This window comes from Pelophylax lessonae (assembly GCF_965119305.1).
Source record: "Pelophylax lessonae genome assembly, chromosome: 4".
NCBI lineage: Eukaryota > Metazoa > Chordata > Amphibia > Anura > Ranidae > Pelophylax > Pelophylax lessonae.
The window spans coordinates 492,034,976-492,050,779 of NC_138771.1; the positions used below are offsets into that span (position 1 = coordinate 492,034,976).

A 15,804-nucleotide genomic window follows, 5' to 3' on the forward strand; every position below is an offset into this window, starting at 1 on the left:
AAACTTACTGCTAATACAACCGCATGCAAAGACATTTTACACAGTGGTGCTATTCCAATAGTTTTGTATGGATGACCCTTGTCTGTTCCAGGATGACTGTGCCTCTGTGTACAAAGCCAGCTTCATAAAGACATAATGTGACCAGTCTGGAGTGGAGGAACTCAAATGGCCTGCACAGAGCCCTAACTTCAACTCCACCAAACATCTTTGGGTGAATTGCAATGCAGATTGTGTTTCGGGTCTTCTTGTCCCACATCAATATTGACCTCACAAATGTTCTTTTGACTGAATGAACCCAAATTCCCAGAGCACACTCTAAAATTTCGTGAAAGCTTTCCCAGAAGAATGAAGGCTGTTATAACCACAAAGGGAGGCAAAATCCATATTAATTCCCAGGGTTTAGCAATGGGATGTCCAACATGCTTATACAGATGTGATGGTCAGGTGTCCATAAACTTGTAGCCATATATTGCAGTGATGGCAAACCTTAGCACCCTAGATGTTTTGGAACTACATTTCCCATGTTGCTCATGCACTCTGCAGTGTAGTAGAGCATCATGGGAAATGTGGTTCCAAAACATCTGGGGTGCCAAGGTAAACACCCAAACATGTAACAGTATGGGTCCAACATCTAAAGCCCCGTACACACACGCAGATCGTCGTCATACAAATGTTCGTCTTTTCTCCCCGGGATGTCGGTGTCTGTTGAAAAGTGCAAAGACAGCACAAGGACAGCACAAGAAGTTTGTCCGCAGACTTCAGCTGACTGCAGAAGTGATGTCATGTAATGGTTAACTTTCCCTGTGTTTTTTATTTTCTGAGCATGCCCAGTCTTGCAAATCTGCGGTCTGTCGGCTGATTTCTGTACTGACAGGCGAACAATCGTCCGTTCTGGTGTCTGCAGACAAAAATTTTCATGTTTGCAAGAAAGACTCTTGTCCGCGGATTGTGTGCAGACATCTGTCGGAGGCACCATACTAACACGCATACAATCGGCAGATCTTTCGTCCGCCGACGTTTGTATGACGACGATCTGCGTGTGTGTACGGGGCTTAACAAGGAATGCCTACATGGGCTTAACTTACAAATGGTGACTTGTTTCCTTCCAACATTACATAGTTGTAAGCTACCTAAATATGGGGCCATTCGCTTCTTTATACAAAATAATGACTTCAGTGTTTCTCTCTGCTATCCTAGATCACACAGAAAATGTGTTCCCCCATTCTGTCATCAGAACTGGAGAACATCTACCTTTCCAATCCCACAAAGACCATCCAGTTCACTTCCGGAAACCAGAAAGACGATCTTAACTGCCAAAGTGAGCATCAATGTCTAGGCAAACATCTACATGTTGAAATAATTAAAAATAACTATTGAGGAACAATAAGAAAGAAACTGATAAAAGATGATCTCAAATATATTAGAATGTTAAAGTTTATCTTTAGCCAGTTTTTTTATCTTTTAGTTTTGGGAGTTGTCAGATTTTATTTTCTTGTGGGTGTCTGCATCCCATAGAGCAGATTTTCCTTCTCTTCCTTCCCTGTTGACTTCACTATGATAGAAAGTGGAAGGAAAATCTTTGAATGGGTACAAGCAATAAAAATATAAGGCAGGATCTAGCACATCACAAAATAATTTGCTTAAGAAAACTGTATACAGGGAGGCATGATTACACTGTAAATAATTTATCTTAAACCTCATATTTTTTATTTTTTTTTACTTTTAGAGATGAAGCAGAATAATATTCATTACCTGACGGAGAGTAAGATGCGCCGAAAACAAGAGTTCCTGGATTTTGACAGGGTGAAAATGTTAAATGAAAGGTAATAGGGAATATGACCTCCTGTGCATACAGCATATATGGACTGTTATTGGTTAAATGACCACTAGGTGGCGCCTGACTCTCACTTGTTGTTTGCTTTATTTGTACAGCATAAAATTGGATACAAACCATTCAAAGCAGAAGCCAGTGGATTCCCCCTGGGAGGTGGTAAATTATCCGCCAATGTGGGACTTGAAGGCCATGCCTGAGACAGGATATCAGGTATGATGGGAAGGAAAGTTTAAACTCATAGAATTAAAGTTTAGATTAGGATTAAGGTTTTTGCAGAGTAGGGAGTGGGTAAAACCTGACATGGTGCTATATACTGTTTGCAATGAAACTTTCCACTATCTTGTTTGCTTTTTTTTTTTAACCACTTGCCTACTGGGCACTTATACCCCCTTCCTATCCAGGCCAATTTTCAGCTTTCAGTGCTCTCACGCTTTGAATGACAATTGCGCGGTCATGCAACACTGTACCCATATGACATTTTTATCATTTTTTTTCACACAAATAGAACTTTCTTTTGGTGGTATTTAATCACCTCTGGCTTTTTTTTTTCTTACAAAAAAAAAGAAAAAAGACAGAAAATTTTGAAAAAAAAAAAGTTTTTCTTATTTTCTGTGAGTAAATTTTGAAAATAAATAAATTTTTCTCCTTCACTCATGTGCGCTGATGAGGCGGCACTGATGGGCACTGATAGGCTGCACGGATAAGGTGGCACTTATGGGCACTGATGAGGTGGCAGTTATGGGCACTGATGAGGTGGCACTGATGAGGAGGTACTAATATGCCGCACTGATGAACACTGATAGGTGGCACTGATGTGCACTGATAGGCGGCACTGATGAGCACTGATAGGTGGCACTGCTGGGCACTGAGAGGTGGCACTGATGGGCACTGAGAGGTGGCACTGCTGGGCACTTAGAGGCGGCACTGATGGGCGGCACTGATGGGCACTGAGAGGCAGCACTGATGGGCACTGATGGGTGACACTGATGGGTGGCACTGATCAGCACTGATGGGCAGCACCATCAGTGCCCACACTCAGTGCCCATAGTGCTGCTAGTCAGTGCCCATCAGTGCCTAGATGAGCAGGCACTGATGGGCACTGACTGGCAGCACTATGGGCACTGACTGTGGGCACTGATGGCAGGCACTGTGGGCAGTTGTGGCATTATTTCCCCTCTTCAGTAATCAGGGCACTGGTGATCAGTGCCCTGATTACATTGCTGTGTGTTCCCTTACCGGTGATCGGGCTCTGCTCCTTCCTCACACGCAGTCTCTGTGTGAGGAAGAGAGCTGGCGATGAGATGTTTACATATGAGATCATCTCTCATTGCACGGCCCGATCACGTGGTAAATGGCCAATCACAGCGGCCATTTACCACGTGATCTGTGATTGGCTGTGTCCAAGTGACATGGCCAACACAGATTTTCCCCGATGCGTGCTCGCGGGAGCGCGCGGGGAGCCTGTTTCTGGGAGGCCGTATAAAGACGGCCTCCCGAAAATTAGAGTCCGCGCTGCAGCCGTACTTCGGCTATAGCGCGGACCGGAAGTGGTTAAAGAGCCCGCCCCAAAAAATAAATAAATAAATAAAAGTCAGCAGCTACAAATACTGTAGCTGCTGACTTTTAATATTAGGACACTTACCTGTCCTGGAATCCAGCGATGTCGGCACCCAAGCTGATGTTTCCATCGGCTCTCGGGTGCTGACGCTGCCTTTGCCTGTAAAGTAAACCGGCAGTGAAAGCTTGCGGCTTCACAGCCAGTCCCTACTGCGCATGCATAAAGCGTGCTGGAAGGAGGGGAGGGGGGCGAACTTCTGGGGGACCTCGCCACATCTCACCGCAGCCAGGTCTCCTGGAAGTGGGGATGGTTACCTGTCAAACAGGTGCCTGTTCCCCCGTCCCCCCGAAAGGTGCCAAATGTGGGGGTGGACAGATAAGGCAGAGCTTCCACCTTTGGTTGGAACTCCGCTTTAACTATAGCTCATTGTATGTAAAATGCTGACAGTGATGAGAAGATCCTTACTGTTTTATGTGTGAGGGATAGGATGTACTGTTTTACACACATTTGGACAGGCAGGAAAGAGTGTATACTGTTAATTTGTTTCCTCAACCATTATTCTGATGTAGAAGTGAATTCTACATAGGTAAATGAGGAATGATGTTTCCAGGAACTCTAATGCATAGCTCCCAACTGTCCCTGATTTCGAGGGATTGTCCCTGATTTGGAACAAAGTCCCTCTGTCCCTCTTTCTTCCTCATTTGTCTCTCATTTTGGTCTGATCTATATATTTGTATATACAATGCATTTTTTATCTTTCAAAAAGTGTTTCTCAGTGCTAAACCTTTCATCCAATTTCTAATTTGCTGCGTTTGTACATTTCAAAAGCCAATATAAAGGAATAGTAGTGGTAAAGAAAAAACACTTGTGGGTTAAACTAATCTTTTTTTTTTTTTTATAATTCTCCTTTAAGGGGGCATAGTAGGGGGTGTGTCATATGCCTGCATACCTCATACATCCCTTCGGGGAGATTTGTTTTCACTTCCTTCCTGTTCCAATGGCACAACAGGAAGTGAGGTAAAGTCTCTGCAGAGTGAGGGAGTTGTCATTGGAATCCCAGTTGCAGGGCCAAATGTTGCCTAGGTTTCTGAGGGTGCATCCACTGATCCATGATTGCCTGATGGAGGCAATTGATGTGAGGGAGTACTCTGATGTAGACAGTTGATTCAAGGAGGCACTCAGATTTGGACAGTCCTTGTAAGGGGGCACTCTGATGGGACTTACATGATATAAGGAGGCACTCTGATTGGGGCAGTCCATGTAATGGGGCACTGTGATGGAATACCTGATGTAAGGGGGCACTCTAATGGGGACACCTGCTGTAAGGAGGCACTCTAATGGGGTAACTGCACATACAGTATGTAAGGGGGCACTCTAATAGGGTAAATGAACATATGAAAGGGGGCACTCTGATGGGGTAACTAAGCATATGTAGGGGGGCACTCTGATGGGGGTAACTGAACATTTGTAAGGGGGCACTCTGATGGGGTAACTAAACATACAGTATGTAAGGGGGCACTCTGATGGGGTAACTGAACATATGAAAGGGGGCACTCTTATGGGGTAACTAAGCATATGTAGGGGGGCACTCTGATGGGGGTAACAGAACATTTCTAAGGGGGCACTCTGATGGGGTAACTAAACATACATCATGTAAGGGGGCACTCTGATGGGGTAACTGAACATATGAAAGGGGGCACTCTAATAGGGTAACTGAACATTTGAAAGGGGGCACTCTAATAGGGTAACTGTACATATGAAAGGGGGCACTCTGATAGGGTAACTGTACATATGAAAGGGGACACTCTGATAGGGTAACTGAACATATGAAAGGGGGCACTCTGATGGGGTAACTGTACATATGAAAGGGGGCACTCTGATGGGGTAATTGAACATATGTAAGGGGGCACTCTGATGGGGTAACTGAACATACAGTATGTAAGAGGCCACTCTGATGGGGTAACTGAACATACTGTATGTAAGGAGGCACTCTGATGGGGACAGCTAACGTAAGGGGGCACCTGATGTAAGGGGACACACATGATGGGGACACCTGATGTAAGGGAGTACTCTGATTGGGGACCCTAATGTAAAGAGGGACTCTGAAGAGGACTCCTGATGTAATGGGGGACTTTGGTAAGAACACTTGATATAAGGGGAAACACTCTGTTCTGTTTAATCACCGTAATCTAATGATAGGCTAATATGTACTAGTGTTTCCCAGGTCTTGACAGACAGTTGATTCAAGGAGGCACTCAGATTTGGACAGTCCTTGTAAGGGGGCACTCTGATGGGACTTACATGATATAAGGAGGCACTCTGATTGGGGCAGTCCATGTAATGGGGCACTGTGATGGAATACCTGATGTAAGGGGGCACTCTAATGGGGACACCTGCTGTAAGGAGGCACTCTAATGGGGTAACTGCACATACAGTATGTAAGGGGGCACTCTAATAGGGTAAATGAACATATGAAAGGGGGCACTCTGATGGGGTAACTAAGCATATGTAGGGGGGCACTCTGATGGGGGTAACTGAACATTTGTAAGGGGGCACTCTGATGGGGTAACTAAACATACAGTATGTAAGGGGGCACTCTGATGGGGTAACTGAACATATGAAAGGGGGCACTCTTATGGGGTAACTAAGCATATGTAGGGGGGCACTCTGATGGGGGTAACAGAACATTTCTAAGGGGGCACTCTGATGGGGTAACTAAACATACATCATGTAAGGGGGCACTCTGATGGGGTAACTGAACATATTAAAGGGGGCACTCTAATAGGGTAACTGAACATTTGAAAGGGGGCACTCTAATAGGGTAACTGTACATATGAAAGGGGGCACTCTGATAGGGTAACTGTACATATGAAAGGGGACACTCTGATAGGGTAACTGAACATATGAAAGGGGGCACTCTGATGGGGTAACTGTACATATGAAAGGGGGCACTCTGATGGGGTAACCACCTGACAGGGGTTCTAACTCTTTTTTACTCCATCCAAATCAAAACACTTATGGATATATTTAAATCTGTGCCTGAACTCAATCTCATTGGCTTCCTCAGTTCCTGGGATTTAGTACCTGGGTGCAGGGGTCGAATGACAGTGACTGTGGTTTAGGATTTTTGGATAAAATGTGCGCTGAATGTGGCAATGTACGATCAATGTGGCACTATTGATGAAGCCAATCCAGGATGAGGTTGTAACGTTCATTGATTTCAAATGATAGTAAATGTTACTGAGACATATATATTCTATAAAGCCCAAAATAAGTTACCAAAATAATCACTCGGATCATTGTACTTACAGCCTCCATTTTCACAGTTGTGCAGGAAGTCTAAATATGACTGCAGGCCAATAGGCACCAGAGTTAGACCTCATGCACTTGGAGTATTCTGTCCAGTTCTGGTCGCCAGTCCTCAGGAAGGATGTGTTGGAGCTGGAAAGAGTCCAGAGAAGGGCAACTAAATGAATTAGGGGATTGGAGGACCTTAATTATGAAGAGCATCTACAATATCTTAATTTATTCTCCCTGGAGAAGAGACGCCTGAGAGGGGACATGATAGCAATTTACAAATACCTCAATGGTGATCTCAGCATAGAAAAAAAGCTATTCAGTCGCAAGGATTGCATGAGGATGCGAGGACATACAATGCGATTAGAGGAGAAGCGTTTTAACCTCAGGTAACGCAGGGGGTTCTTTACTGTTAGGGCTACAAGATTGTGGAATTCTCTACCACAAGAGGTAGTTTCTGTGGGAAGTATGGCTACTTTCAAAAGACTCTTGGACATACATCTCAAGGATCAGAACATTCAGGGGTATTAAAGATGATTATGGCCACACACACCTACACAGGTTGAACTGGATGGACTATTGACTAAAAGATACTCAGGATTTTGAGGACATAAAATGATTAGACATCTACTGGGCTTTAATAAATGTGAAATTTTGCTTCATAGTGAGTCATTCTGGCAATCGTGCAGGTATATCCTGCTGGTCAGTACACATTTATATACTCCATAGGTTGCTCGCTGGCAAAAAAGCGCCAAATGGGTGGAATTGGATTGTTATGGTTCTTTGTGAGGAAAATCACAGACTGGACCTTGTTAATGACTACAAAATGACAGACAAGTTCTTTTGTCACTTCCTTGAATTAATATATGACTTAAAGTGTTTGTAAACCTCAGACATAAAATATGATCAAAGCATATGCCTCTGTACTTGTCTCAATCCAGAGCAGTGTCATTCCTGTCTACTGCCTTCTTCCTCTGCTGTCTGCATGAGTCACTTCTGACAAATTTTCCTGACACCAAGAGATAAAAAGGTGACAGGGGAGGGAGCTCCAGCACACAGTCTGTGAGTAATAGCCTCAGTTTCTGTGTTCCTGTGTGGTGTGTGAAGGGGGTGTGTCCCTTCCCTCCAATCAGCTCTCAGTGCTCTTCTCACTGATCTCTGCAGAGTGTAACTAGCTCCCCGCCCCCTGCTTTCTGGAAGCTCAGATCAGCTGTATAAATTATACACTTTGAAGGAAGAGGAGAAAGGGCAGCAGACAAACATAAACGTATGTAGGAGGATTTGTTTTATCTCTGTGTATCACCTGAGGCCAGTCACTTCACTGGGTATACGTGAGGGTTTATAACCACTTTAAGAATTTAACATATCTTTGTTTCTTTTTCACAATATTGTCATACCGCAAATTGAACATATCTTTATTTCTTTTGCAGAACATCCCCGTAGCGCAGACGTGTGATGAGTTTTTAACCCTTGCCAAAATGTTCAGCAAGACAGTCCAGGGATACAAGGTGCAGAAAGTGTGGCGGGTTCAGAACCCCACCCTCTGGCAGGCCTATCAGAGGTATGTCAGCCATTGCCACAAAGCCACAAAGCTTAGGGTGGCCAAGATGGGTTGAATTAAAATGAGTGCAGCGCATCCCCTAAGAAAGCCGTGACTAAATTGGAATTTACTGCACAGCCAGGCACACCGAATCATTTGCAGGCACACTTGAGTCAGAGAACAGTTTGTGACTTCATTTTTTGTTTTTGTTTTATTGAGGGTAATAACTTGGATAGGAATGGGAGATTATGGGATGCTCATTTGACTTCAACAACAAACTTGAGGGATAACTCTTCCTATATACAGTCTCTATATACAGCTCTACTTTTTCCTCCAGCATTCACTTGCTTGCAGAACCCAACTGGAACACTGTGAATATCTGACAGTCATCCAGTCAGACTAAAGCAATGACCCATTACAGGCAGGAACCTGAGGCCCCTTGGTAGTGTAGCAGAGTTTCAGTGTCCAGCTTGCATCTCTCCTGTGGCTACTGATCCCAGCACCACCTCTTCAGCTACTGCCTTGCTGTAGCTGCCCCTTTCATAGCCATCCAGGCTAAATTCTCCCCACAGTCCTCCAGACTGACACTCACCAGCTCATCTGGCTGACTCTCAGGAGACCTCCCAGATGTGCTGACCTGCTCCTGCTGTCCTCTCACTTGCTCCTGTGCCTCCAGGCAGTCCTTTCTCTGTGTGTTTGGGCAGGATCCTTCCAGCACCTGAGCTCTGGCCCAAGGTCACCCCCCCCCCCAGACTAGGGGGCACCCTCAAGGGCCACCGACAGCCTCCACAGAACTCCATCTCCATCTTCCACCCGACCGCCCCTCCTGGCATGGCTCATGCCTATTTATGAGGTGATCTGCCCCCTGCCAGCCCTTTTACTGGGTATTGGCTGAGGTCTTCTTAAATATTCCAAGCAGCTCCTCGTAACCTCCACCCCCTATGTCTAGAACATTCTCCAATGTCCCAGAGTGCAAGTGGAGGCATCAGAGAAGCTGTCAGAGATCACTGATCGTTTGGGATCTTAGGAAGTTACAAGACTGATTGAAGTCAGGTTAAACAGTTGGCATTGAGAGTTGGGCTTTAAAAGGTAGTGATAGCCAAAACCTTTTCTTGTAGTTTTGGACAGAGTAGGGAAGGGTTAGACCCCCTGTCCCCTTCTCAGGTTTTAATTGCTGTCTGTGTCACTACTGGGGAGAATTACCCTCTTTATTTGTCCTACTGACCATTATTACAGGTATAGAAAGTGAAGGGAAATCCAAAAACTGACATTTTGGAAATGTTTCCATTGTTAGATTAAATACTGTTTCAGACAGTTGTCTTCAGAAGTTAAATAAAGGGGAAAACATCAACTGGGAACACCTAACCTGGTGACAACGGCTGTCACTAAAACTAGAACAGACTAGCCAAGCTGCATGTTGTCTGACACAGATCAGCCCCTGCTGCAACTGGGGGAGAGGAGACTGAGGGAATGCTTCCTTCTGTCTCTAGCAAACTGCTATCATCTCAGCCTAGGCAAAGTCACTGACCCTAGCTGGGCTCCACCTTTTTATCATGGCTTTTCTAATGATAAAAGGTGAAGCTTTTCTAAATAATACTACTGTATATACTCGAGTATAAGCCAACCCGAATAAAAGCCAAGGCACCTAATTTTACCACAAAAAAACTGGGAAAACGTATTGACACGAGTGTAAGCCTGGGGGGAATGCAGCAGCAACTGGACCCAACTGAACCACCACAAGACCGAAAACAGGGGCTGAGGGCATGGTGCAGGGGCTGCGGACATGGTACAGATGATGCAGGGGTGTAGGCATGGTACAGGAGATGCTGGGCTGTGGGCATGGTACAGGCATGGTACAGGTATGGTACAGGAGATGGTACAGGCATGGTACAGGCATTGTAAAGGAGATGGCACAGGCATGGTACAGGAGATGGTACAGGCATTGTAAAGGAGATGGCACAGGCATGGTACAGGAGATGGTACAGGCATGGTACAGGAGATGCAGTGCTGCGGGCATAGTACAGGAGAATCTCTTGTACCATGCCCGCAGCACTGCATCTCCTGATGAGATGCAGGGGCTGCGGAGGATTCTCACTTACCTTTCAGTAAGGCGCCATACATTTAAAAATGGCGCCACCCAGCGCCAACACTTCACCGCGCATGTTCCGTCTGCCTGGGAATAGCTGAACCTGTACGGGCTTTCCCGAGTGGCGGTGGCGCATGCGCACTGCATCAGAGAACAGGTAAGTGGGACCCCCACTCGAGTATAAGCCGAGGGGACCTTTTTCAACATAAAAAACATGCTGAAAAAGTCAGCTTATACTTGAGTTGATGTTGCTGTATACAGTGACATGTCAGGAATTCATTCATGGAGACTTGTAAAGTTACTGACAGTCTACTTTAACCAGTGCGAGTAAAAAAGTAAAAATATATATTTTCAACAAAAAAATAATCATTCTGCAATTCATTTTCTTGCAAGTTTGTTTGACATTTTCTTGTGTCACAGGCAAAAGGATCAAATGAAGAAGAAGAATTTTGGCACTGATTTGAATGAACGGCATTTATTCCAAGGCACGGACTGCGTCAATGTCACCACCATCTGCAAGGACAACTTTGATTGGCGTCTCTGCGGCACTAATGGTATATCATATGGACAAGGTAAACCTTAAGTTGGTCATTTGAAAATATATTATTGGAGTGTGGTCGGCTTATTTCTGTCTATTTTCCAGCTGGGGAAATTCCTCCCATTGTAGGACTGAAAGTGATCAGAAGATTCTGTATTGGAGACACAGAAATGAGATATTTCTAATATAGTGGGGAAGGGTTATAACTTCCTTCCCATTCTGGGAAAAGCTACTACCCCTATCTCCTGCACGGGTGTCACAGGGTCAGGAAGTGAGGGAAAATCTTCCCTATTAGGTCACAGAAAGATTTAAAGCGTTATGTAATATATCTTCATGCTATCCAAAAGTGCAAAAAAAAACATTGTCTGGAGTTATTAAACTTCTGTATTTTGTAGCAACTGGCAGGTCCCCTTTCCAGAAGACAACAGCTAGTTCAGTATCCTTAGGGTTCTTTCTCTGCCACTTAAAGCCCAACTCTAGGCACGTAAAAAATGAACTGCCACTGTCTGGGGTTATGTCTAGAGGATCGATACAAAGAGATATTTATCTTATACAGGATCATGGAAGAACACCATCTGCCAGGGGAGAAGAGGATCAGATAAGTAAAACCGTTAGTTCTCTCTCCCAGAAAAAATGAGCTTTTACCCCTTGCAGTGCGGTCACAGCCCCACTGCAAGGGATAATTTTTTATATGCCTGGAGTTGGGCTTTAAGGAACAGGACCACTTCCCTTTTCATTTTACAGGTCGACCACCTGCCCATCTCTCAAGGTGATTGCTCATATGTCCAGCCCGATGCCACGCCTATACAGCTACGGGGTCCAGACTTCACCTACACTGTATTTGACATTGGTGGTCCTAAGAAGGGTTCCTGTTAATCCAAGGAAGCCCATGCAGGCCAAAATGTCTTGTTAACTTATAAAGGGGTCCTGTCACATTTTTAGCTTTCCACGCAGGGGCGGACTGACAACTCATGGGGCCCCTGGGCAATAAAAGATCATGGGGCCCCTGTGTCCCCACCCACACTCAAGCCACACCTACACAAAGCCCCGCCTACATCTTGCACTGTCCACATTATATGTGTTAGTCACAGAATTTCTCTACACTGTGTTTAAAATAAATGTTTATTATAGAAAAAAAAAACAAAAAGCAAACTTATAATAAAAAAAAGTTCAACAAAGGCACAATTCCAAAATCAGAGTTTTCATAAATGAACACAATATAACAGGTGCAACAAATGTTTTCTTAGCTGAATGGTTTAATAAAAAAGACCACCAATGTAAGGAGACCTTTTCACTGACCTCAAATGTAAGGAGACCTTCTTATCACTGACCTCCAATGTAAGGAGACCTACTTCTCACTGACCACCAATCTAAGGAGACATTCTTCTCACTGACCTCCAATGTAAGGAGACATTCTTCACACTCACCACCAATGTAAGGAGCCATTTTTCTTACTGACCACCAATGTAAGGAGACATTCTTCTCACTGACCACCAATGTAAGGAGATATTCTTCTTACTGACCACCAATGTAAGGAGCCATTTTTCTTACTGACCACCAATGTAAGGAGACATTCTTCTCACTGACCACCAATGTAAGGAGATATTCTTCTTACTGACCACCAATGTAAGGAGCCATTTTTCTTACTGACCACCAATGTAAGGAGACATTCTTCTCACTGACCACCAATGTAAGGAGATATTCTTCTTACTGACCACCAATGTAAGGAGCCATTTTTCTTACTGACCACCAATGTAAGGAGACATTCTTCTCACTGACCACCAATGTAAGGAGATATTCTTCTTACTGACCACCAATGTAAGGAGCCATTTTTCTTACTGACCACCAATGTAAGGAGACATTCTTCTCACTGACCACCAATGTAAGGAGATATTCTTCTTACTGACCACCAATGTAAGGGACATTCTTCCCACTGACTACCAATGTAAGGAGACATTCTTCTCACTGACCACCAATGTAAGGAGATATTCTTCTTACTGACCACCAATGTAAGGAGACATTCTTCTCACTGACCACCAGTGTAAGGGACATTCTTCCAACTGACCACCAATGTAAGGGGCATTCTTCCCACTGACCACCAATGTAAGGGACATTCTTCCCACTGACCACCAATGTAAGGAACATTTTTCCCACTGACCACCAATGTAAGGAGCATTCTTTCCACTGATCACCAATGTAAGGAGGCATTCTTCCCACTGACCACCAATGTAAGGAGCATTCCTCCCACTGACCACCAATGCAAGGAGCATTCCTCCCACTGACCACCAATGTAAGGAGCCTTGTTCCCGCCAAAGTGTACAGATGTCAGTATTATGGGAAAAGCGCTCAGTGTACAGATATAAGTGTTTTATATAGGGAATAGCACTCACTAAGTGCTATTCCCTATATATAACACTGATCTCTGTAAATTGAGTGCTAGTACCTATAACGGAGGTGGGTGGAGCCAGTAATAGGCACAGAGGAGGAAAGGAAAGATCCTCCTCCACTCTGCAAGCTGGGACCTCTCCTCGACCTCGCTTTCCTCCTCCGAACGTCACTGGTTGCTAGATGCCGAGCGGCTGGCTATCCTAGCAACCAGTCTACTGCACACCAAAGCGGCGGGCGGAGGAGAGGAACAGGTCTCAGGGGCAGCCAACAGGTACAATAAACTGAACTGCTGCTGCTGCGGCACCAGTCTGGGTGGATCGTATCTACACCATGAAGAAAGACGGCCCTACCAGGCCCCCTCCTGACCCCGGGCCCTCGGGCAGTGCCCGAATGGTCAGTCCGCCCCTGTTCCCACATTTTTACCACTCAGGAAGAATACAAAATTGAGTACATTCTGTTCCCAGCTTCTAAAAAATGAACAGGTCTAACCCAGGGGAAAAAGGTAGTAGGAATGAGTGAAGTTTGAGTAAAGGGCTGGTAAGTGTCAGTAAGTGTATTGAAGTGTATTGGTCATCAAATCTTTTTATTTTAGTTTTTGACAGAGTAGGGAAGGTTTAGACCCTCTCTCAGGTTTTATTTTGTGTCACTGCTGGGGAGGTTCAGACTTTCTCTATGTCCTTGTGACAATTCTAAATTGGAATAGAACATATACGATGATCCAAAAACTGGAACACTGAAAATGTTTCTAATGTCAGGGGAAATCCTCTTTTAGACATTTGTCACTGGAAAAGGAATAAAGTAAAAATCGTCAAAGGGAACATCTGTTTAGGTGACAACCACCCAAGAGGGGATTTCCCCTGACATTGAAGACATTACCAAAATGTTACAGTTATCACTAGAACTAGAACAAACCAGCCTATCTTCTTGTCTGACAAAGATCAGCTCCTGCTGCAGACTCTCACTTTATGAATTGCTGCAATGTTGCAATGTTGAAGTCTAATCACTGGGGGGCGAGGAGACTGGGGAAATGCTTCCTCCTATCTGCAGCAGACTGATTACATCTCTGTTCCAGGCAGTGTTCATTTCGTCGACTAAAACCGACTAAAACGTTTTCGTCGACTAAATTAACACAATTTTAGTCGACTAAAATACGACTAAAAGTAAAACAATTCAGATGACTAAAATACAACTAAAACTAAAATGGCATTTTAGTCTTAAGACTAAAATACGACTAAAACTAAAATGGCATTATAGTCAAAAGACTATAACTAAAACTAAATCGAAATTTGCTGCCAAAATTAACACTGGTGCATGCTCAAAGCTTAATACCATAAATAATAACATATTCAATTTTTCACTCCAGGACCAGCAGTAGTATATAATGAGTTTGGAAATTGTAGAGAAATGCTTAAATAATGCATTACAAATTACAATTGAACTACACCCATTCGATTATAGATGACTAAAATAAGTTATAGTCGACTAAAATGTAGGACGTTTTAGTCGACTAAAATGTAGGACGTTTTAGTCGACTAAAATGTACTGGAGTTTTAGTCGACTAAATATGACTAAAACTAAAACACTTGCAGAAGACTAAAACTGGACTAAAACTAAAATGCCATTTTAGTCCTAAGACTAAGACTAAAACTAAATAGAAATTTGCTGCCAAAATTAACACTGGTTCCAGGATGAGGTGCTTACTCTATCCCATGACGGAAGAGGCCATACTGTTTTATAACTTGTAAACTTTCTCCTAACAGGAAATTACTTTGCTAGAGATGCATCATATGCCCACAATTACTCTCCTGCCACTTCAGCTGGGACGCGGACCATGTTTGTGGCTCGGGTGCTGGTCGGCGATTTCTTCAAAGGGGATTTCTCAATGAGATACCCAACTCAAAAAAGCAGGAGCACCGAGAGTTATGACTCCTGCGTGAACAGCGTCACCAATCCGTCCGTCTTCATGGTGTACGAGAAATCTCAGGTCTATCCAGAGTACATCCTGGAGTATAAGAAGAAGTCATCCTGCGTGATTAACTGAGAGGAAGCTGTGATTTCCTTTTTTTTTTTAACATTCTTTATTTTAAAAAAAGAGTAAACCTCATACACTTTACAAAAAAAACAGTGCACAAATTAAAATAGTAAGGGAAAAACAGAGCAAGAAGCACAATCATTTTGCAGGTTAGAAGGCATCTGTTGGCTTACAAGGCTCACTGCAATCTGAGCTTCCATATACATTATAAAGTACAAATAATGAAACAAAGGTATATTCCCAGTGTGTAGATGTCTCCCGGTTTTTATTTGAGAGATAACCCATAGCTGGGAAGATACCCCAGCGTAGCAGAAGTAATAGATGCTCTAGTATGGAAGAGAAGAGAGAGAAGAATAAAACATGGTCTTGCTCTCATGGTTCACAGCACGGCGGCCTTAGTTCTTCAAGGGAAAGGGGAGGAAAGAGAAGAAAAAAGAAAAGAAAAGGGGGGGGGGGGTGAACCAGAATGATATGGAGGAAAGGGTAGGGGAAAAAATGAAGTTACAATTGGATAAGATCCATCAAGGTTCG

The 15,804-nt window shown here is 44.0% G+C and overlaps 1 protein-coding gene across 1 annotated transcript in view; it reads left to right on the forward strand.

Annotated features, from left to right (window-relative positions):
- Positions 1–15,354, forward strand: part of LOC309553691 (zinc finger CCCH-type antiviral protein 1-like) — a 39,432-nt gene extending 24,078 nt beyond the window's left edge. The window contains exons 7-12 of the mRNA XM_082255044.1: positions 1,198–1,318; positions 1,727–1,823; positions 1,933–2,044; positions 8,120–8,250; positions 10,736–10,887; positions 15,002–15,354. Coding sequence (XP_082111170.1) covers positions 1,198–1,318; positions 1,727–1,823; positions 1,933–2,044; positions 8,120–8,250; positions 10,736–10,887; positions 15,002–15,282 — 894 coding nt within the window. The 3' untranslated portion in view covers positions 15,283–15,354. The remainder of the gene's footprint in view (positions 1–1,197; positions 1,319–1,726; positions 1,824–1,932; positions 2,045–8,119; positions 8,251–10,735; positions 10,888–15,001) is intronic.
- Positions 15,355–15,804: the final 450 nt, after the last annotated feature.